This window comes from Plectropomus leopardus, chromosome 11 (genome assembly GCF_008729295.1).
Source record: "Plectropomus leopardus isolate mb chromosome 11, YSFRI_Pleo_2.0, whole genome shotgun sequence".
Taxonomy (NCBI): domain Eukaryota; kingdom Metazoa; phylum Chordata; class Actinopteri; order Perciformes; family Serranidae; genus Plectropomus; species Plectropomus leopardus.
Genome location: NC_056473.1, coordinates 25,369,840 through 25,393,031, shown reverse-complemented (window position 1 = coordinate 25,393,031; position 23,192 = coordinate 25,369,840). Strand labels below are relative to the sequence as shown.

At 38.7% G+C, this 23,192-nt stretch overlaps 3 protein-coding genes across 5 annotated transcripts in view; 2 read left to right on the top strand and 1 right to left on the bottom strand.

The window, feature by feature from the left end:
• nr1h4 (nuclear receptor subfamily 1, group H, member 4) overlaps positions 1 to 16,212 on the top strand; it is a 22,094-nt gene extending 5,882 nt beyond the window's left edge. For 2 of the 3 annotated variants that reach the window (XM_042495849.1, XM_042495850.1), the window contains exons 4-10: positions 2,697 to 2,837; positions 4,774 to 4,916; positions 5,031 to 5,129; positions 5,442 to 5,541; positions 5,649 to 5,795; positions 9,785 to 9,898; positions 10,004 to 10,796. In XM_042495849.1, the coding sequence (XP_042351783.1) occupies positions 2,697 to 2,837; positions 4,774 to 4,916; positions 5,031 to 5,129; positions 5,442 to 5,541; positions 5,649 to 5,795; positions 9,785 to 9,898; positions 10,004 to 10,242 (983 nt within the window). In that variant the 3' untranslated portion in view covers positions 10,243 to 10,796. Of the gene's footprint in view, positions 1 to 2,696; positions 2,838 to 4,773; positions 4,917 to 5,030; positions 5,130 to 5,441; positions 5,542 to 5,648; positions 5,796 to 9,784; positions 9,899 to 10,003; positions 10,797 to 16,070 lie in introns of those variants that run through there. The other variant, XM_042495848.1, reaches the window with a different exon arrangement.
• c1qtnf13 (C1q and TNF related 13) lies at positions 11,720 to 14,865 on the bottom strand. The gene is made up of 2 exons (XM_042495851.1): positions 14,835 to 14,865; positions 11,720 to 12,786 (listed from the first exon to the last, which is right to left on the bottom strand). The coding sequence occupies exons 1-2, from the start codon at positions 14,863 to 14,865 to the stop codon at positions 11,720 to 11,722; spliced, it is 1,098 nt and encodes a 365-aa protein (XP_042351785.1).
• ube2na (ubiquitin-conjugating enzyme E2Na) overlaps positions 16,102 to 23,192 on the top strand; it is an 8,352-nt gene continuing 1,261 nt past the window's right edge. Inside the window, exons 1-4 of the mRNA XM_042495853.1 lie at positions 16,102 to 16,212; positions 21,199 to 21,445; positions 21,846 to 21,986; positions 23,152 to 23,192. The exon at positions 23,152 to 23,192 is cut by the window's right edge and continues 1,261 nt beyond it. Of these exons, the coding sequence (XP_042351787.1) occupies positions 16,183 to 16,212; positions 21,199 to 21,445; positions 21,846 to 21,986; positions 23,152 to 23,192 (459 nt within the window). The 5' untranslated portion in view covers positions 16,102 to 16,182. The remainder of the gene's footprint in view (positions 16,213 to 21,198; positions 21,446 to 21,845; positions 21,987 to 23,151) is intronic.

Below are 23,192 nucleotides of genomic sequence, written 5' to 3'. Positions count from 1 at the left end.
CTGGAAAAGAATATTCAATGCATGTGCCATTTATTTTCAATCATGGAGGCAGTACAAGTATTACATTTTCTTTTCCTGTACAATATCCAGCATAACTAGCATTTTTTTCCCCCTTCTCCCTTTCACAACCTTGCGGTCCGTGACACCACAACTGATGTCACAACTCAAAAAGCTACAGAAGAGAAAAGAAAAAAGAGGCCACAAAGAAAAAACATTAAGACCCCTTTAAGAATAAGAAAAAATGGAGAAAGAAAGAAAAAAAAAAGAAATAAGGCTTGTCAAGGAGTTACACATTGTTATGTCGTGAAATAACTGGAGTAAACTGACTATGTAAAGAGGTACCAGCATACTTACATATCAGGTTAGGCAGTACAGATTAAGGATGCACGATAGTATCAGCATCAGCATCGGCAGATACCGGCTCCAAAATCAAACAGCTGAGTCGCCCAACATCCTGATTTCTGCTGATATCAAAAAACTTTCTTTCTTTTTTTTTATTGATGAAGTGAACATGCACAAAACATAAACCCCAAGCCAAAATACTTTTTTATTGTTCACAGTGAATGTCACATGCATATCACATACACTAAGTGTAAATTGTAATTAAAAGGAGAGCACTGGTCATGCTGTTTTTGATTATTAGGTCGGACTAAAGGGCAGATAAGTGACAATTCTTTGTCCGGAATATACTTCGGTGCTGCATCTGATTTCCTGTTTGTGTGCTGTTGATAAAAACAGATGAAGGGTTGTTGAATCATACCTTAGTTATTACCACCACTGCTGTACACTGTGGCATAATGCTGTTGATCACATATTTAATTACATGCCAGAGACAGACAGTAAATCCATGCTATCATAACAGTACATCAAGTTCAGACTTCTTGAGCTGAAGAAAAGACCGAGACTGAGAGAGCAAAGAATACATGAAGAAATATTACAGTAACTCCACAACACTTTTATGTGTGAAAATGATCTACTTGGTGACAGAGGTGTCACCAAGTGGCCTTTAGCTGCTCTTCCCCGTGTCTTTATGACACTGTGAATTTGCAGTGATTCCTGCCAAACGGCGGGGTGAATAGATATGAGTGTAATTCCACACTGTGAGGTTGGACAATGCCAGGAGTGCAGCGGCTGGCCTCTCCTGCCATTTGACTGAGAATAGGCTCAGGTCTACCCGCTACTGCTGCCAGATTGGGTTCCCTCTCAGCTTTCTGCTGCACAAAGCAGGAGCAACCTGAGCTCAGTTACGCTAATGCATGTCATTCTGCTTAATGTTCTATGTCAGAATGTCTAATAACTGTTCCAAAGTTATTCTGTGTGCATGCGTGTGTGTGTGTGTGTGTGTGTGTGTGTGTGTGTGTGTGTGTGTTTTGCAGTGTCTGGCACATAGCCAGCTGGGTTCACAGGATTCTCTCTGTGACATTATTAGAACAGTGTGTAACCTTTCATTTATATCACTTTGTCAATAACCCTATCTGGTTACATAAAATGAAATTTACATTGAATACATCCTGAGTAAGGATGAAAGAAGGTCTGTTTTTTTTTTTACTTATGTAAAAGCATAAGTACCACAATGATAGAAAAAAACTTTTGAAAGTCCAAAATTGGACTCAATTTTAGTAGGATTATCTACCAAATGTTTTTAAAGCAGCTAAAAAACTTTAATATTGAAGTCTGGCTTTGAAGAGAGCACAGATAACTTTTACTTTCAGTTCAGCTGTGAACAGTAAGGTTTTTAGTGAAAACACGTGTGTGCATACAAGTTGTGTGAGAGCTCACTGTTTTGCTTGCTGCCTTGCAGAACTTGCACTCTACCGAGTGCTTTCCATTTTTTGTTATTTTGTAGACGAATTCTCTGTGGTTAAAGTAGCCAAACTTGATTACAAATGAATTGGCATCTCTGCTCCCAAAAACAACCACACAGCTTCTCTTTGTGTCGTCTTCATTGATCTGCTCCCACATGAGTGAAAATGACTTACTTGATTGGCTGGATTTAAAGAAGGATGTTTTACATCCAATCACAGTAATTATGTTCACAAATATGTTCACAATCACAAATAAATCCGTTGTGGTCTTGACCAGTCTCGATTAGAAAATTCAGAGTCTGCCATGTTCGAGACCGAGACAAAGCCGGGTCAAGATGTGTTTGAGCACTAGGGTGGACAGAGAAATATATGTTCATTTTGCCCCAATCCAGCACAAAGCTCATGTGTTTGATTGGCACAGACAGTTTGAGGTATGAAGAGTGGAAATGTTAAGCGCCAGTACGACACAAAGCACAGACATTTCGAATAGCAATGTCCTCAGAATACAGAGGTGAGAACCACAAAAGTAGGCTGTTTCTATGAATCAACAGACAAGTTATTTGTGAGATTTATGACACAGCAAGCAAGAGCTACTGAAGCCTCTCTCAGAGTGACCAGGGTGCCAGGCAAAAACAAAAAAGTCCTTTTCTGGTGCAGAAGTAGTGTTCAAATGAGACAGTCGCGGCTGTGCCTGAGGGAAAGAAGAGACAGGAGATATCAGAGAAATTCAGTTTTAAGCAGGTTTAATGAAAGTCATTTGCTTATCACCAATCATTACAGACCTTTGGCCTTGAATAGAAGTCAGATTTGGGTCTTTGAATATTAAGTTTGAGAATCTTCTGTTCTTCCTTCTGTTTCTCTCTCATGATAATACCTCCTTATGTCAACCAGGTTTCTTCAGACGGAGCATAACCAAGAACGCTGTGTACAAATGCAAGAGTGGTGGAAACTGTGAGATGGACATGTACATGCGCAGGAAATGCCAGGAGTGTCGGCTACGAAAGTGCAAGGAGATGGGCATGCTGGCTGAATGTGAGTATCAATGATCGTTAAGAGACAATAAAACAATCGTTAATCAATGCGACAAAATATTTAAGAATCGTGTTTGTTTCTGCCGACTCTCATGCATCAGTTTAAACTGACTGTCCACATGTACACACTGTCTATTTAGGTGAGTCAAGAGAGGCTGTTGAAGGCTTTCTCATTTTCCATTCAGGGATGGCCTGCTGAGTTTTACTGCAGGACTGAATGTCACATAACACACAAAAGAGCACTCCAGCTTTTGGTACTGTTACAGGAATAGAGTCAAATAAACAGACACTTTAAGATCCATTTAGGAATAATTAACGCCTTCAAAGTGGCTGCTGTCATTTAAAGGAATTTGCTATGAAGCGTTTCTATTTGGGATTGTAGTCTTCTGTGTTTTACCTCAATATAAAGACAGAACTTGTAAATGTGAACATGTACTTTCTGAGTCTCTGGAGGATGATTAGTTATTGGGTACATACGAGCTGTCAGTTGCAAAGAACAAGAGGACGGAGAGGACTCCTGTTGCTCATAAATAGTGCAGGGAAGTTGTGATGAATATTGCAGGGTGGCAGGCTTTCATGACTCTACCCGCTGGAGCAATAAGAGCTCCACAAATTAGACTCTTTTGGTCATATAGTGTGAAAAGACAGATGGTATTTACAGGAGAGATGGATTTCACTCTCCTCCCAAATCTTCCTTACACAAAGAAACTATTTTTTGAAACTGAATTTACAAAGTGGGATGAAAACAAGCAAGCATGGGTAGATCATAAGACATTAGGCCCCTGGACATGGACATCCAAAGGTCCCAAAACCTCTCCTACCAGGAGCAAGACACACAGGCTTTGTGGTGGTTTTTGCTGGAGGCATTATGTTTTTAGGCTGTCCAATTGTGATTTGATTCCGGTGGTTCAAGGTCAAGGTCACTGTGACCTTACAGTCATCTAATTCTTGTGAAAAGGATATCTCAAGAACACCTTGAGGGAATTTATTCAAATTTGACACATTCACTTGGACTTGTTGATAACCTGATTAGAATTTGGTGGTCAAAGGTCAAGGTCACTGTGACTTTGCATCTGTCTCATTGTCGTGGACGCAATATCTGAAGATGGCCTTGATGGAGTTTACTCAATATTGGCACAAACGTTTGAGCAGACTGAAGAATTAATTGATTAGAATTTGTTGGTCGAAGGTCATGGGTCAAGGTCACGGTGACCTCATACAACAAGTTTTTAGCTCAAGAACCACCTTGAAACTGTGCTGATTGTATAGATCTTCTGTGTGTGAAGCATCCATGTTTTCACGGACATGAAAGTAAATTAAAACTGCAACTTGACTGGTGCGCTGAAGCATACAACCACAGGGTGGTATATCGTATTTTTTGTGTCTTTCATTAGTCGTCATGCAACATTTGTGTGTTTTGTGTCTATATTTGTAGTTATTCTGAACCTCTGCAGTTCCTTTGAATCATTTTGTGGTCTTTTTGCATCTCCTTGTGGTAACTTTGAGTCTCTTACTTCTTGGTAATTTAAGTGACATTTTGCAAATAAGGCTAGACCTGTCATTTAGAGCTCTAAATGACGGGTCTAGCAGGTCTAGCATTAGAATATTTTCCCTTAGTGGAGAATGTGGGCAGTGCTATACAGCAAAAATAAAAAAGCCATCTATAGAAAACAGTAAAATTTAATGAAGCAAGGCTATAAATTAATACAGACCCAATTATGCAATAATTTAAATGTAGGATGTGATTCATGGATAAATGACATGTATGTACTACATTACATTGCATATGATGTTAAATTATTATCATTTCACAGTAGAATGGTTTCTAATGTTAATATGACCTTATTATAAATGAAAATGAACATTTGCAAATGCTGTTGATTAAAGAGCTGTGAGGTATTTAACACACATAGTGAAGCCTTCATCACCGCTGGCAGGCCTGCTGACAGAGATCCAGTGTAAGTCTAAAAGGCTGCGGAAGAACACCAAAGCCTCCCCGGGAGAGTCGACTGGAGATGAGACGGAGGGGGCGGACAACGCAGACAACAAACAGGTCACCTCAACCACCAAACTGTCAAAGGTAATCACAATCTCTGCAACAACATAAGTTTTTTTCTATGATCTCTGACTCTGTCATATGAACTGTGACAAAAAATGTGTCACTATTAAATGATGGGTTCTGTTGTCTGTTCAGGAAAAAGTGGAACTCACCAAAGAGCAGCGGGCGCTCGTGAAAGCCATTGTAGATGCTTACAACAGACATCAAATTCCTCAAGACGTCACCAAAAAGCTGGTATATTAACATCAAAATCACGTCAAACTTTACTTCTTTTTTTTACTTTTCTCTATTTGAATAATTGACAATAAAGAATCCCACAGATGAATTCCTGAAAATTGGCAACACTGAGTGCAGCTCATATGCAGCTAAAACAAAAAACATGCCACGCTCGTTTCATTCGGCTGACATCATCTAAATTTCAGAAACTGAAGTTCACATGATGATGTTTAGACTGTTGACATGATGAAGTTGCCTGCTGGTAGAGTTTATGCAGATTGGTTGATCTGATCCTTTTATTGTTGTTTACTCTTGTTGGTTCCCCACCAGCTACAGGACCAGTACAGCGCAGAGGAAAACTTCCTCCTATTGACAGAAATGGCAACAAGTCAAGTTCAAGTTCTGGTGGAGTTTACAAAAAATATTCCAGGTATTGTTTCCCTTTTTTGCAAATCTTATAGAATATATAGACTGTTATAATAGGGTCATGGATGACAACACGCCGGATGTAACGAGTTCTTTGATTCCCGCCTGCAGGCTTTCTCTCTCTGGACCGTGAGGATCAGATCGCTCTGCTGAAGGGTTCGGCTGTGGAGGCCATGTTTCTGCGCTCAGCTCAGGTTTTGAGCAAAAAGATGCCAAATGGCCACACAGAAGTTTTGGAAGAGCGGATACGCAAGAGTGGTGAGTCAACTGAGGTGATACCGTAGAAATGAGTAGACAGGACATTCAGCTGCTTGCCATGGGTCGTGGACTACAACAAAAGAAAATGTTGATTGTTGTTATTGTGATATCACTTGTCAATCGGGTCGTAACGTGTCTTACTCTCAGTTGTTTAGGAACTTAGCTTTGGGCTATTCTTTTTTCTTTTTCTGTAAACCGAAAAGTACATCAGTCCATAGCTTAACTGCCTTGTTAACTCATCATAAAACACACCTCATTCAAACGCAACAGAAAGAAAAAAAACCTCACCAAATTCGTCTTATTTAGTCTTTTTACTAATCTAGTTAATCAGTCCACTGTTCCAACAATCACCAGTTCTGGTTTGGTTGAAATAAATCCTTAATTCACCGAGATACCGGGAATATGCTACACGCTGTCTCTCAGCTGTCAGCTGAGCAGTGAGTCACTCATCCCTCGAAGCAGCATAGACAGTTAATAAGGATTGACAACATGACAGCTCCCCCAAAGTGTAACTTTTCAGCTTGGATCGCCCCCTGGTGTCTGACTGCAGTATTGGTCATAAAGCCCGCCCCTCCATGTTAGTGGATGGGACATAGGCCAAAATAGAAACTCAAAGTACACGCCACTAAATTTTTCCCAAAGATTGTTTCTGTCACTGGATGTAGTTCTCATCACCCTGATGTCTGTTCAAATGTTTGTTTTTACAATAAGTTCGGTTTTAATGAGATTAAATTATACAAAGGGGGGATTTTCCGCCATGATTGACATCTGTAACAGCCAATCTGTGCACTCACATTCAATGAAGCAGCTCACGATTGGTTGAATGGATATTTTGTTTGTCACTTCCCCACCGCGGATATCGCTTCTGACTCTGACTGTCAATGACATCAATCTCACAAGATGGCAGTGCCTGTATCTCAAATATTTTAACCTCATATCAGAAGAGCGGGGGTTAGTGGGGGCGTGTCTTCCATCTTTATATTCTGTCTATGGGAAGCAGGCACAGTAGATCAAGTTTCAACAATCTTGCAATTAATGGCAAAAGAAACAGGGAAATAAAAGTTACAGTGCTGAAATTATAGGACTGAAAATATACAACTCTGTTGGAAAACCTCACCTCAGTTTATACAGAAGTTAGCCCATTTCAACAGCAGCAACCACATAAAAATGGCTGTTGCCTTGACCATCCTGCTACGTTGATTTGATTAGGAACGTTATTCTACTCTTATTCTCTTTCTATGAATGATCCATAAAAATGTACAGCACTGTCTAATACAACATACTGTACTTTTGGTACTTGAGCTTAAACAGCTCCATCAAAATTCAGATGGTTCAACGTGAATCGTTGTGATTTTAGCAGAAACAACGGCCTTTTAAACTTTCATCACCTTAAATGATTTGTGTAATTTTTGAGTGTGGAACTAGAATAACTTAACTCCTAATTCATGACCTTCAGGAGTCTTTGGTGCACTGCTCTACCAGCCGGCTGCACATGCAGTATCGTGAAATTTCCCCTTGCAGCCAAGCAGTCAGGTCCAGTCAGATCCCCCTTTAATAATTGATCCGCCTGATCTGAGAGATGCAGCTGGGAGATGTGTGCTGACCTGTTGATCTCTGACTGGGTGTAGGTTACACATGCACACACACCCTCAGTGGGTACAGTTTCACTCAGTTTAGGCGTGTGTGTGTGCATGCTGATAGGTAAAGGGGTTCATTCAAAGAACAGGTCTTCGGCGTTTCATTTCTTAAAACCCATAGAAGTTATTTCTGAGGTTAAAAGGTTTTTCTCACATATCTTATTTGCAGCCTCTTTATTTACACATACAGTATGTCCCAGATCAAATGGTTCACTGCTTGGTGGTTTTAAGGAATCATTTATATGTATGCGAGGTGTCATTATGTCAGCCAGGTTGGACAGTTAGACAGACAGTGATGGCAGGAGTGTGTGTGTGAGTCACTGGGTCCCTCAGCGCAGCGCTGGTGTGAATGCTGGGGATAAGAGACATTCACACTAAAGGCCAGTCTGGGAGAATAAGGGAGCAAAGCTGTCTGAAGAGACCATTGTTTCTTATCAAAACATCAAGAGTGCTTTTGTCCACTTCTCTCCCTCTGAGCCCCGCTGGCATTTCTGAACGCTTGATGATGTGTCCAAGCAGACAGACAGCCTCTGCTAGTTTGAAGAGCGGCAAAGTGGGGACAGTTGCCAGTATGCCAGAGAAAACTGAATGCAAAAAAAAAGAAAATTATATAGAAAGCAGTTTGTAATAGTCACCCTTATTATTGAATTGTAATCTTAAGAGGAAAAGCAGAGTTGTTTATATTTTTTAGATTTTGCGAAAGGGATCCCTGTTTAGGCACAAATGAAGCAAATCCTCATCCTCCTGCTTGCTACTACTGTAGTTTACTTTGTGCAAATTATCTGACCAGGAAATTATATCCTCCTGAGACCCAGTAGATTTTTTTTCATTATTTTGATTTTTGTTTTTACATAATTAAGTAAGTAAGAAACAAATGACTTTTTTCCCCCTCATAAATGTTTTAGAATATGACCCTTGTAGTAGACATCAGGTCAGTCTTTTCTAAAAAAATACATGTACATTTAATACAGTAACCTGCAGCATATTTACAGTATAAAATTAAATTCATCTTCAAGAAATATAACATTAAAGGTATTGCGCATGCCTTTGTGTGTATGCGAATGAAAAATAATCTCTGTTTACCCTTCCTTAAATGTGTCAAATAGCTAAGATCTAAGAATCATAGTTTACAAGTTACCTTAATGGGTCCTGGGTGTCAATAATGTCTTCCTCGGGCTTCTCCTCAGCTTGCCCTTTTTTTTTTTCTTTTTCCTGAAGCAAGTCCCACTGTCCCCCACAAAGGACATGGGTTAAAATGTGTATTTCGAAAGGCTTAAAATTAATGAACATGTCTAAAATAATATTGTTAAGAGAACATCCATATGAAGAACAAAAACATTAAATCTTTGTAAATGTAATTTGTCTCCCAGAGAGGACAAATAAAAATTCGCAGGCCTCTGGATGATGCCATTTATACCAAGTTAAGACTGCTGACTTTTTATATTTCCCCATTTTTAAAATGCCTTTGTTGTATCTCGCTTGAACTACGCTATACTGTCCCTACGACTTCCGGTGGCACTGCTCAGTTTTGTTAAAAGTTGTTTTTGTTAAAAGAATGCAAAGTACAGACAAAAATCTGTTTACATTTCTAACTTTGAGCATAAAAGAGCCTTCACCCTTATCCAACGCCTCATTTTATATTTATGATTTCCTCCTCCTGTCTCTTTTCCTTCTCCAGTTTCGTTTGAGTGATTAGAGTACAAAAATGGCCAGACATTTTCGCTGTTTGTAAGAAACACAACAGATTATGTAAGTTTGAGTTTACTTTCCTTATGACCGGCTAGGCGAGGAATTATACAGAGTAGGGCAGACTGTTGATTGAATGTCCTGGCTCAAAGTGCAGACTGTTATGTAAGACGAGCTTTGCCTGCTCTTCCTTCTGTAATGGAAGAGCAGGAAATGTTCTGTACATGCATTTTACCAGATAATACTTGTTATTTGCAGTCTTTTGCCTGTGTAAACTGTTGTCTGTCCTGTACCACTTTTGACACCAAATTTGCACCATCATTCTTCAGATTTGATAACAATAGTGCTATAGAAACCAACATCATCTGCATACAGAAACAGATCACTTTGTATTACTATAAAAAGCAAACATTTGAGAAAATTATAAAGACATTTGATATTTAGAATGAAAACTCAGAACCTCATAATTGATAACAACAAAAGTTACCCTTGAAATTGACAAATTTGCTTCTGCTGTTTTTCTGTTGTATGTAACATCAGTAGTTATTTATCTTTTTCACTGATCAGAGATCTGTGTGTGACTTAACCTTATCAAAAAGTTAAGGAGAGCTTGATTGTGTCCATTCACCAAACATGTTTTTTAAAATTACTTTCTTTTTTCTTCAGGAATATCAGAAGAGTTCATGACACCAATGTTTAACTTTTACAAAAGCATTGGTGAACTCCACATGGTGCAAGAGGAACAGGCTCTCCTCACCTCCATTACTATCCTCACACCAGGTGAGCTGCATCAAAAGCTGTCACTGATCCACAAGTATTTTGTGATGTCACTGTGGAAGAAGTGTTTTTTGATAGTCAAAAAAACTCATGTGCCTTCCTCTCCAGATCGGCCTTACGTGAAGGATCATCAGGCTGTTGAGAGACTTCAGGAGACCATGCTGGACGTGCTGAGGAAGCTGTGTGTCCTGCAGCACCCACAGGAGCCGCAGTACTTTGCTCGTCTTCTTGGCCGTCTGACAGAGCTGAGAACACTCAGCCACCACCACGCGGAGATGCTCACGTCCTGGAGGATGAATGACCACAAATTTACACCGCTACTCTGTGAGATCTGGGATGTGCAGTGACACACCAAGAAAAGTGAGTAAAGCCATAAAAAAGGGATGATAACACGAACAATTCATATTGCAAGACAGTCACATCTGACTACAGTTCATATTTATACCGGATGATGTGAGAATGTGCAATGAAATCCCTGCACCACCTGTTGATGGCATCAGTCACGACTCAGTGCACAGTTCAGAGTATTGTTTGTGTTTATTCTTCTCATGTATTTTTTATGACTCACAACATCATCATGTCCAGCTACTGTGTGATTCAGTCATATCAGACTTGCCTTGTTATTGAGATGTTGTGACAGGGTTTTCAGTGCAAAGAGGTAACTGTTCAAAGGATGGATTTGGCAAACTCCCTCTTACTGTTTACATCATGTAAAACATTTTGAAGTCCCAATATGATTAGATAGACAAGTACAAACACTGAAACTTATTCAAAGCAAGGGCGCTAATGAGAAGTCGAAGTTGAGATTGCATTTAGGTTAATAATGGCTTAGTTTATTTTTTATTCATAAAACTCACTGTACATGTACTTTCTGTAAATATGCAAAAGTTGTATGTTCTGCCTCAATAAATAACCAGATTAACATTTATGTTTTAACATTCTTGAGCTTAGCACCAGGGTGCAAACAGGGGGAGCTAAAGGAGCTTGTCTCCTCTTAATAAGACATGAGCTCCCTTTAAAACATGATTTGTGACATTTTTGGGAGGTTTCTAAAGTGTTGACAATATGGTAAATGGCCAGAAAAAGGCCATGTCAGTGCAGACTACGTAAATGCAAGTGCTGGTGAATTTGCACCGAACGCAACAGATTGCATCATGTTAGCATTAGACTTGGGAGAAACAAGACGATTTGAATTCACTGAGGCATATGACTTTATTTAGTTTGTCCTGAAATGCACATAAAACATAAAAAAGACAGATATATATCTACAATATAAAAGTTACATAATATGACTATAATCTCTCACATGACCATGATGTATCTCTAAATCTAATTTTTACAGTCGGTAGATTTTGATAAACTATACATCATTTACATAATATTCCTTGCCATGCAATAATACTGTTTACATGTAAAAAAAAAAAAAGAAAAAAGAAAAAAGAAAAAAGCTTTTTAAAACATCTAAGTACAAATAATTTTTAAAACTAAGTATACCTCTGAACAAAATACCAATTGTACTGCTTAATTAACAAGTTGTTAAATAAACACATTTTAGTGATGTCTTACAGCTAATTGCACTTTAATGACAGAAATAGGCACATTGCATGCTGGTTAGTGTCCATAATTATATCATAGCACCATCTTGTGGAGTAATTTGGGAGCAAATATCCCTGGAGTTTCATTATTCACTATAAAGAAAACAAAGAGCAAAGCAGCAAAGAAGTTACACTATACTCGCCACAGATTTATTGTTTTTCTGCTCCATCGACATACAAATGAGATACAGATTTTCTACAAAAACATCAGATTAAAGGGTTAATACATTTACAGGTGAGTTCTGTCCTGGGTGGTGGGAGGTGACAGTGTTTCTGCTTCATGATAAACCAGGAAACCAGAAAAGGTGGTGTACCTTCCCTGGTTGCTGTAGACAGCATAACGCTCATCCTGCTGACTGTACAGCCACACGCTGTCGCCGCGGCGCAGAGACAGCAGCAAGCTCTGACTTTGCATCTCCCTCCTCTTCGACGTGTCCTCATCGAACACCATCGCCTGCACTTCGCCTTTCCCGGTCATCAGCTTCACAGAAACAGCCTTACGAGGGTGTTTCCCCACAGTGAAGGCGAAGAAGTAAGCTCCCGGGATGTGGCAGGTGAACAGGCCTGAGGTTTTGTTGAAATGTCCTCCAATGTTGACGTATTCCACGTCAAATGTCAGAGGCGGCTTGTCCTGCTGCCTGATACTCTGACCTATGAGTGTGGAGGTCCGCGCCACTGAGAAGGCAGACCGCGGCTGTTCTGCTGTCTGACCTCTGGGGTCAGCCTGAGGGGGGCAGTTTGGGTAGGACAGGCCTGATGGGGACAGGTGGTTGCTGATGTAGCCAGTCGGGGTGATGTCAGGATAGACGAGGTAACCGGAGAAGGTGATGTAAGGGCCGGCATTGCTGTACAAAGCATACTGAGGACTCTGCTGTAAAAGCAGCCACACTGTGTCCATTTCCTTTAAAGTGATCATTACACTTTGGCTTTGAACTTTCCTCCCTTTCTTGCGGTAGTCATCATACGCTATGGCCTGCACCTCCTCTCCGTTTTTCACCAGTAACACAGAAAGCATTTTCTTTGGGAATTTCCCCACAGAGAAAGAGAAGTAGTAAGCCCCGGGGATACGGCAGCGGAAGTGACCGGTGTCTGGATTAAAATCCTGTCCGATGTTGACCATGAGCCTGTTGAAGGTCACAGCCTTCTGCTTGCCTCCCACGACACTGTTGGTTTGTGTGGCAGAGAAAGCAGAGCGGAGACCTGCTGCTACTGGAGGAGCGTGAAGGGGTGAAGCTGGTCCAGAGCAGGAAATCATGATGAGTACAAAAGCCAGGCAGCAGTGTGTGCTCCACTGAGCTAAGAACAAAAAAGAAAATCAAAGACATTACATGTATTAACATTTATTAACTTTATTACCTTTGAGCTTGAGTTTCACGCATCTGCTTATACAGTCTTCCCTGGACCTTTCTGATTCTTTTTTTTTTTCTTCCTATGTTTTTATCATCACGTCATACGACTCAAGTCCAAGTGGAGTCATGAGTCTCTAGTGTTTAAGTCCAAGTCGAGTTGCAAGTGACCCGAGTCCAAGTCATGTGAATCGAGTCCATGTCTCCGCTTTCAAATGTATAAAAAAAATGGAAAACTTATTGTAATTATGTGTTATGTAGGCAGTATCGGTGTAAAGTGTTTGTCTGTCATTAAAAAAATAATCAAAGTATGTCGTGACAATAAGTCATAAGAAGTCACAGTGTGTGCACTTTTCGTGTGCGGCCCTCTGGCTCCCTAAAATGGTGCTCAGTAATCAAACCTTGTGAACCCAATTTTTTTTTAGAAAATGCTCTAAGAAGGTCTGTTCAGTAATTTTCCCAAAGACCCCACAGGATGCAGGATATATAATATGACTGAAAATGGTCCTCTTCAATGTTAAATGGGTGATTAGTGCCCTGAAATATTTCAACACTTTTGAATTTGTTTAAAAATGACTCTTTAGTTGAATTGCTCACAACTCACATCATGTCAAGTCATATTAAACACTTCTCTTCCATGTTTGTTTTAATTTGATTGTACTATATTCCAGTTTCTTGCAAATTTTCAGGTCATTTAAGTTGCTCACTGCCTTCTGCCCAGGTTTTTGAAAGAAATCAACCCCATTTGCTCAGGTTACAAAGTGTTAAATTCAGATTGCCTCTATAAAAAAGTACTCCAAGTTTATAAGGAAGTCTGGCTAAGCCCTGTCGAGATCGATCTTGCCACTCTGTGGGAGCAGCAGCGCCTGTAATGTGGCTGATATTGTCTGTTCTCTCTGTGCACTGAGAGAAACGACTACATTAGGTGCTGGTTCATCTGTTCCTGTGTGTGTGGAACAATGGAAAACTTTGGAGGATTGGTGAGGTGGGGCAGGGCAAAATGCAGAAAGACACCACTTAGATAAGTTGCAGAGAATCAGTTGTTACATATTATATGAATGTTTTCATGAAAATTGTAGCTTTTAGAATATTTTTTAGGGACTTAAGTTGTTTCCATTCCTGAAGTACTGCCACTTCACCTTTACCTACACAGGAGAGCATGTTGTATTCACATTCAGACAGAAAATGACTTACCTATCTTACACAAAATTACATTTTATAATGTCGGCACAACATTTGTTATGATGGCACATTATGACTGGGGTATTTGGCCCATGAGTAGTGACCTGTGTGTTGCTGCTTTTGCTCAGGTTGACCATCTGTTAATATGTTGCCATTGGTATGGCAATGTTTGAATGTTGTGTTTTTTGTGTTTTATGTGACAAGTTGAGAGTTAAACTGAATTTCCCTTTTGAGATAAATGAAGTTGTCTGAATCTGAATCTGCATACAAAAATACATCAATTTTTAATCCTTAAAGCTCAGACTGGTTTGACTAGTTTCCATGAGCACGACCAAATATGCGGTAACCTTGCACCTGTAAGGCAACAAACATGAGTAGTAATTATAGGCTCAGATTTTACACCTGGCTGTTTCCCCTTTGGCCTGTAATATATATATTTTACAAAACACTAATGATAGATATTCAACCCCAAACTGTGGTGGAAAAGCCACTGTCAGAAAATGAGTTTAAAAAAAAGCTTAACAGGAGTCAGATAGTCTCACTTTGAGGTTGAAATCAGCTTTTTTAAAATAACAATTTGACATTTCAAAACAACAACATACAGAGTAACAAAAACAGCAATAATGTCAATATGCAATGATTTAGATCAGAGAATCGCTTATAGACATGACAAAAAAAGAAGTGCACGCATACTGATAGAAAAAACTCCTGTCATGACAATTTTTTTAAAAAAAGAATACAGATCATACATACATTTCTATTTCTACACACAGATTTCATGATCAAAAGAGTAACTGGCAGAAATATCAAACCCACCTGTTTGACTATGTTGGGAGAGAAACTGCATGCTGGACTTCGTCCTCTTTGACAACTTTTCGAGTAAAGTTCCTCTTAGTTTGCTGCACAACTAATGCCCATGTCACAGGCCTGACCCCCAAAGGGACAAAGCGTCTGTCCATACAGACATGCCAGGAGGAGGAGCTCCAAGTCCCCTCCAATCTATAGCTCCCATTCAGCCTGCAGTGCAAAAAAAAGTGAAAATGCAGCTGTACCTTTAAACCTCATTGGCTCATAGAAGTGTTAAGTCTAATTCATGCTTTGTTTTGACTACAACAGATGGAGTAGTTGTGGGACACAAAGTTTGGCTTTTTAAGTTCAAAGAAATGTTTTGCATTTAAATACAGCGTATAATTTAGATAAACAGGTCCCAGAGAAGAACATGTTGAAAGTAAATGAACTTGCCAAACAATGTGCTGATATAAATATGATATTAATTTAAGCATCCAAGCCAATTAGGAGATTTACCTCTCATTTGCTGAGAAGCAGAAAAAAGGTTGGGATTGTACAGCATTGTACATATCTACTTTTTATTTTGCACATATTTGTGAATGTTGGGTGATGGGAGGGGGGCAAACTGGTTTTAGGATGTAAGAATGACTATGCCCTGATAATTTTATAGCTGCAGTTTTTCACAATTTTTTTTGTGACTAGGGGGTGGGGTATGGGGATAACAAAGTTTAAAAAAAATTGTATCAAACTGATGTTTTGTGCTGTATTTAATCAAATTCTGTCATTAATATATTGGTTCCTCCTCCCTGCCTAGGGACTATGGGCGGAAAAATAGCAGCTTTGCTAAAACCTACTACAATGCATCTGTCCCTGTCTGACTAAAATTACATTATATTATTTTACAATTAATATAGATATTACAGTATATTTTTAAATTAACAAGGAAGCTGTTAATCAAAATCCCAATGATATATGGAAAAGGGTGGGATTAAATAAGTGTTTTCTTCCTTTTCTTACTCCTTTTTTGAATGTGTGAACCAAGTCATCATGTGTTTTAGCATTTCTTTTGCTTAATGTTTTTCATTGTCTGTAAATAATACCCTTTTTGTCTGTCTGCTCTCGTTTTCTCTATTTCTTCACACGTACGAAATAAATAAATAAATAAATAAAACAATAAAATAATAAAATAATGAATAAAATAAAATAAAATAAAATAAAATAAAATAAAATAAAATAAAATAAATTGTCCACTTGCTCCACCAGCTACATCCACTGTCATGACGCAAAGAACCCGGAAGTCGTGTGTATGCTGTCAATGCCAGCGACAGAGAGGAGAGACCGAGAGCTAAAATAAAAACCCCGCATTTACGACAAGATGGCAGGACTGCCCCGCAGGATCCTTAAGGTGATGATTTTACACTTTAATTTAGCAGCACGTGTTACTTTTATGTCACGGCTTCAACTCTAACGCTGCACACACCGTTTAAACTCCCAGCGCTCGCCAGGTTAACGGTTTAGTGTGCTAACAGTTAGCTCGACTTGCTAACGTTAGTTTGCTAAAGTAACTTCCGTCTCATTCCGGTGCCCAGATACACCGAGACACGGTGGGTTAAAAATACACCGGCCCTTCCTGAAAATGGCGGATAAATGCCGCGATTATCTTTACTAAATATACTTTTCAAGCACGACAGTGTTCTGGATTTGCTTCAGTTAAGATTGTGACTGAATGGCCGGCTAACAGAGCTAACTATGCTAATCCCGGCTAGTTTGTTAGCTTCGGTTGTGTTTGATACATCGATGGTTTGAATGATTAAAAACAGGAACAAGCTAAAGCTAGATAGCATATTCCCAGCATAACGTGTTTAATTAAAGCATACAGTATCTGAAAATGTATTGTCTGTGTCTTTTAGTCTTTTCTTTTAACACGATTTTAACAGCATGAACAAGATCCTAATGTTAGCTAACACGTTAGCATAAATGTTACGTTAGCACCATAGCTTAGTCATATATGTGGTACCGGAGTATTTATCCCCCAAAAAAGTATAGAAACCTTTGATACATAGATTATACATAGAGCTTTAAAACGAAAGCATAACATAATGTAATACTTTTGTTGTCTCTGTATTCATCTCTTACAGCGTGACTTATCTAATTATTTTACTGTATTTCCACCTCAGATTACATACACATATTCTATTTTTCAATAATCATCATAAATATTTACATAATAGATTTTATAATGATACTACATATATATTTCTTAGTGGTCTTTTTTTAAAATAAAAATACATTCAGAACATACAGGAAGTATCTATTCAGTTAAAAAAAAACTTCAGCAGGCTAAAGTTGCAGGAATGTAGTGTGACCTCTCTTTCCACTCAGCATGTCTTGAGCTTTCTTGGGCAGAAAATATGAGATTTACAATACTGATCTTCTGGTGTGTTTATACCATTTTGTGTTCAAGACGTTTCCGAAGCTCAATATTGAATTTTTTTTTAGACACCTTTTCTTATAAAATAAGAAATTTAGTTGTGACTTTTTGGTGTTTTAATACATTATACATATCTGTATCCTTTCTTTTTATCTTAATAAAGAGACTGAGAAAAAAAAATCCTCATTAAAACTTTGCTAAAACAGGAAATGTGTGGAGGCCTAAGACTTTTTCATAATATTGTTCATATTCACATTTTTTTTAATATTTAGACTGTGCAACATGTTGTGGAATTTCCTACTGTGCAATATGTTATGTCTTACTGTGCAATAAAATTTCTAGGCTAAATTTTTATATTTTTACAGTAAATATACTATACCCCGTGTGTATTTCTGTTATCTTCCTGGGCAATTATAAATCATTGACATACAGTATTTGTATAAGTAAATTGGGTATATAGTGTATATAGATTTTATATTTTTTGTTATGTAATGTGTATTTTGTAATATTTAATACTTCTTCACACTTAAATCACTTTTTTGCTTTTTTTCTCAGCTTCTGACTCTAGCTGCTGTAATTTGTGAATTTCCCCCTGTGTGGTGTTAAATACATCTTACCTTATCTTATAAATCATTTCCAGACTATTATGGGGCAGCAATAGCAAGTGATTTTGGCCATCTAACCAAATACGGTTCTGTCCCTTATAATGCAACAGTATGACCAGTATGATACAGTGTTGACATCAGTCCTTTGCTTTCAAGAAGAGTTTTCAATTCTTTTTTTGTACCTCCAAAATGCAAACCCCTAATTGCAGGAGCTGATGTCATGAGATACAAGTACATTTCCCTATCATGACAGTAATGATTATACCCTGCTGATTACCTCATTGCTTAGTTCACAGACATCTGACACTTCATGCCCTTCCTGGAAACATAAAACAGAAACTATTACACATCTCTTTTTTGAATGTGAAATATCTGAAAGATGTTGGGCTGATCTGGAATCTCACATCTATGAAACCTCAAACTCAGTCTACTTCTTTAACCTCAGAGATATCATTTGTTATTATGATCATCCAGATAACAGTGCTCTCGAGTATCTAATGAACTTTGTTAGTCTAAACACTACACTTTTCACTCACAAACAGAAAATCTTAATGTCACCTCCCAAATTTGTGTCTTTATTCCTGGAACTGAAAGCTCTCTTTAAGTCACTTGTTTGTAACCTGTGCTGTACTTTTACCTGGTATTTTGTATCAGGTTTTGTTGTTTGGTTTGTCATCTAATGACAAAAACATTATCTCAGTTGCATTTTTTCTCTGTCATTATGACCTTTTTGGTGGACACCATTTTGAGCGGAGCTCTGATTACTAAACACACTGCTCCTAGATGTTGTTGTTACGTTATTTCTTTTAATCAGAAGTTATGATTTTCAGGTAGGCTCGCCATTAATATATTCATTAGGCTATACAAATGAATTATGAGTTAGGTCAATAAAGTGTCAAAAACAGTACGTTTTAAGAATTTTATTCAAACAATAAGTTCCCGCAGTGAACACATCACTCCAGGAACTTACCGTTTGAATGAAATTCTTAGAAATTTGTGGCTGCTGGTTTCTTACCAGCAGCCACAAATTTCTGAGAATTTTATTCATAATTTTACAAAACACCCTAAAGCTGGCCAGTCTTCTGTTTGTGAACTTAATGTGTGACTTTTTTTTATTCAGCCCACTATTTAGCCGATCCTCCATTTTTATATCTTCGGTGTTAAAAGACGAGCCTTACAGGAGCCACTTGTCTTTTCCATTTTCTTTCGGAAACAATTACAGTGCCAATGCTGTCATTTTGTGTATTTGCAAAGAACAGTGTATTTTATTCAGAGAGCAGTATAGGAACAGGAATGGTGTCTAAGTGAGGGTTGCACAGGTAGAGAAGTAAGCAAACCACAGACTAGTGTTGGTGGGAAAAGGTGCAAGGGCTGGGAACAGTACTTAGCGGACCGAGCCCTTGAGCCCTCAGAGCGTGTGACTGGGACTGGGAGCCCCTCTCCCGTCTGTGTTTTCACTGCATGGTTTTGTCTGTGGGTTATCTGAAACATTTCAGGAATCTCATTGCCAGTTGCATTCAGGAAAAGAACGTCAAAAACCAGGGTGCCTGCTGTTGGCAAGCTCAACTTTGACAATTTGATCGTATTTTTTTCATCTGCAGTTGATGCTTTATTATTTATTTATTGTTCTGTTTCTGTCCATTGTGATGCATATATTACACAAGGCTGAGTTTCAAACAGGCACAAGTGGATACTTGGATATTAGATAAGGAGGAGCCTCATATAACAGGATAATTGTGGTATTGGTACAGTTTGGAGGATGCAGGATGTGCAGTGAAGAGTTGACAACTATGTAGTTTGTGTCATGGCGTGCACAGCGGTGCGCTCGAATGTAGTCTCTCAGGTGTGTCACTCATGCTGCCTCATGCATACCACAGGAGATATCGGATACCCGCTCCTCTTTCACAGGGTAGCTGTGTTTCTGTAGGTCACTCGGCTGTCACTATGAGTTGGGAGAGCTTTGCTGCAGTGGCTGATGGGAATGAAAGTAATGGTCTCCTGTGGTGTGGTGGCTGAGTCAGTGTCACCTCTAAAAGACAGTTACATACTGCACAAAGTCTTTGAAATCACAGCATTGAGCCACTACTGCAGTGAAAGCTGCCCTCCCCTTTGTGTTTAAGGATAAAAGCCAAGCAGACTACAGTCCACTTCTGCCTACCAGCTCTGTTGTAAGAATAATAGTGACTTACAACTTTTTTTGCAGCTTTCAGGTGTGGGCAAGGGCTTTTTATAATTCTTTTGCATTAATATATTTAATAAACAAGTTTAAGTAATATCAATAAAAATTCATTTTCACCCAATAAGCTGCGGATATTTTTTTATTTTATACAAAAAGTGTTCATTGTAGATAGCCTTGTTTGTAAACTTTCCAATAATCAGAGAACTATATACTTATGTTTATTTTTTAGGAAGATATCTTTGTCTTTTGGTGGGTAGACAATGTCTGCTGATACCAATAATGTGCAGATACTATTGTCCATCCCTAATAATAACTATATCTGCTCTTATCAATCAATCAGACTTTATTTGTTTAGCACTTTTCATACAAACAGACTGTAACACAAAGTGCCTCATACAATAAATGGTCACAAACACATGAATGATAACGTGACTTTGTAATTAAGCAAAGCACTAAAATATGAGTACTCATTAAAACCAGAAACTGGGAAAACAATCCTGTAAGTGAGGAAACGCCAGAGGCTGAATAATACCTATAAATAAAAAGATAAAAATAAAGAAATAAACAAATAAATGAATAGATACATTCATAATAGAAATAACAATAGATAAATAAGTAAAATACTCAAACTGTAAATAAGAAGTAAATGACAAGATAACGGCAAAAATTGAAATAATAAATAAAATACCTTTATGCACTTGTCATTTACAAAGAGAATAAAGACAGGAATGCTCTGATGTGAGGTGCCTAGCAGGTCACCTGGTAGAGCTGGCGCCCCATGTACAAAGGCTGTGTCCTTGCTGTGGCTGCCGCAGGTTTGATTCCATCCTGCTGCCCTTTGCTGCATGTCATCGCAGCTGTCTTCCCCTTTCACGCTGCAGCTGTCCTTTCGAATAAAGGCATAAAGCCAAAAACATAATCCTTTATTATAGAACTATTTTCAATAAGTGTGTGTGCAGTCGTGTCTCAGCACTCCAACCCGAACACTACGAGTTACATTCCTCCGCTTAAATACAGAGTTCAAAAGCTTTTCTCCAAACACACACGTCTGTCTGAAAGGGGCTCTATGGTAGTGACAGTGCATTTTCCATCGCTAAGTGAAAACACTTAAATCTGAGAGTGACTGATAATATGTTGGAACCAATATGTTAATTTCTTTGTCTTTTTCTGTACCAGGAAACTCAGCGCTTGCTCGCAGAGCCTGTCCCAGGCATCAAGGCAGAGCCAGATGAAGGCAACGCCCGCTACTTTCATGTGGTCATTGCTGGACCTCAGGACTCACCTTTTGAAGGCGGCACATTTAAACTTGAGCTCTTTTTACCTGAAGAATATCCCATGGCAGCTCCTAAAGTACGCTTCATGACCAAAATATATCATCCCAATGTAGACAAGCTGGGAAGAATATGTCTTGACATTTTGAAAGGTAAGTCAGTACTCTGAAATGTCACAGTTTGTGCTCGGTCAGCTGTGTGTAGTGTATGTCGTGCTTTACGTTAAAAGACATGTTTTCAACTGACAGAAAATGTTTCTGCTGTCTTTGGTCCGTTGTGCCAGGCTTGTTACTGTAGGAAAGCCTGTATGTATTGTGTCCTCTGATGTTTGGCCTGTGAATGAAGGGCTTTGCCAATTTCATCTTGCTCAAAAGATCAAGGGCCTCTTATGTTACACTTTTGACCCCCAACTGGAGCTTTGTGCCATTACTACTGCACATCACCACTGTCTCTTCACTGCCCCCGCAGCTCAAAACACTCCACTGTCCCGCTGCTTTTCTTTGTCTCATCTTTACTCTTCTTTATGCCTCTTATTTTTTAAATTTTTTTCAGATAAATGGTCACCAGCTCTGCAGATTCGCACAGTGCTGCTATCAATCCAGGCGTTACTAAGCGCACCCAACCCTGATGATCCCCTAGCAAATGATGTTGCAGAAAAGTGGAAGTCCAATGAAGCTGAAGCCATAGAAACAGGTGAGAGCTTCGATCTGGCTGCGTTCAGTGGAGGTTTTATTGCATTTTCCATCCAGCTCTTGGCTAGTGTCCTCTCTCCCCTCCGTTATTCCGATTGGAGGAATATCCTGCATAAATATACACTGTGGCACAAAAAGCCAAACACTATGTTCGATAGGGTTGGGTACCAAACTCACTACTTTAACCTGTTCAGATCCTTCATCCATTTCGATAGACATACATTTTCTAGGATGTCTGGATCTATGATAACTGTCAGTCAGCTCCTCCCAAAAGCCCAGACTAATTTGACAGGATGTCTGTGAACCAATCACAGTGTCCACCTCATCTAAAGTAGACTGCAGTATGGCCACGCCCTTTTTTAACAAGCATTGCCGACCGTGAGGAAAGGAGGAGGTGCAAAGCACGTTTCAGTCCATCAAATAAATGTACTGAAAATACATAATTTGTGTTTAAATAGCTTTTAAAGTAAACATCGGATGTTATATTATTTATACATGTCAAAAAAAATCATATGAAAGATTTACAGCTTTTGTTCAGGATTTTTTTTTTAACAATATCTGCCCATTGGAATGGACGGTGGCTCTGAACGTCACTAAAAAATGAAAGGGGGAAATACAGTTTATATCGGGAAATACTTGATATTTGATTTTCTTATGATGCAATGAGCTTTTATATATAAGCTCCTTCTCTTCAGACTTTTTTTGACACGCAGAAATGTCACTATAGCGAGGGCTCAATTCACGTTTGTTTACATTTTCATCTTACCACTACAGCAGCGTAGATGGATGACACAGGCTTAAATGCCTTTAGCAAATGTTTAATCAAAACTGAAACTGACAGCAAGTTCCCAGCTACTTTTTTATAAAGTAAAGTGAAAATTAAAACAAAAATGAATAAATAAAAATAGCTCCCTGAAAGTAAAAGTTCCTCCCATGCTGACATTTCCTTTGCATGCTTGAATTAATTTTATCTGCGATCATTAAAATGAAACGCAGATACAGATAATCGACAAAATGCCAAATATCAGCCCCGATAATCAGCCAGGCCGATAATCTGTCGACCCCTAGTCTTAATGAAGACTTTGTAAAAACACCACATAGGTAAATTTGGTGTGACTTAAGCTCATATTCTGTTTTTTTTTTTCGTTTGTTTTTTTACTTTGCAGCCAAGACATGGACCAGTCTTTATGCTAGAAGCAATGTGTAG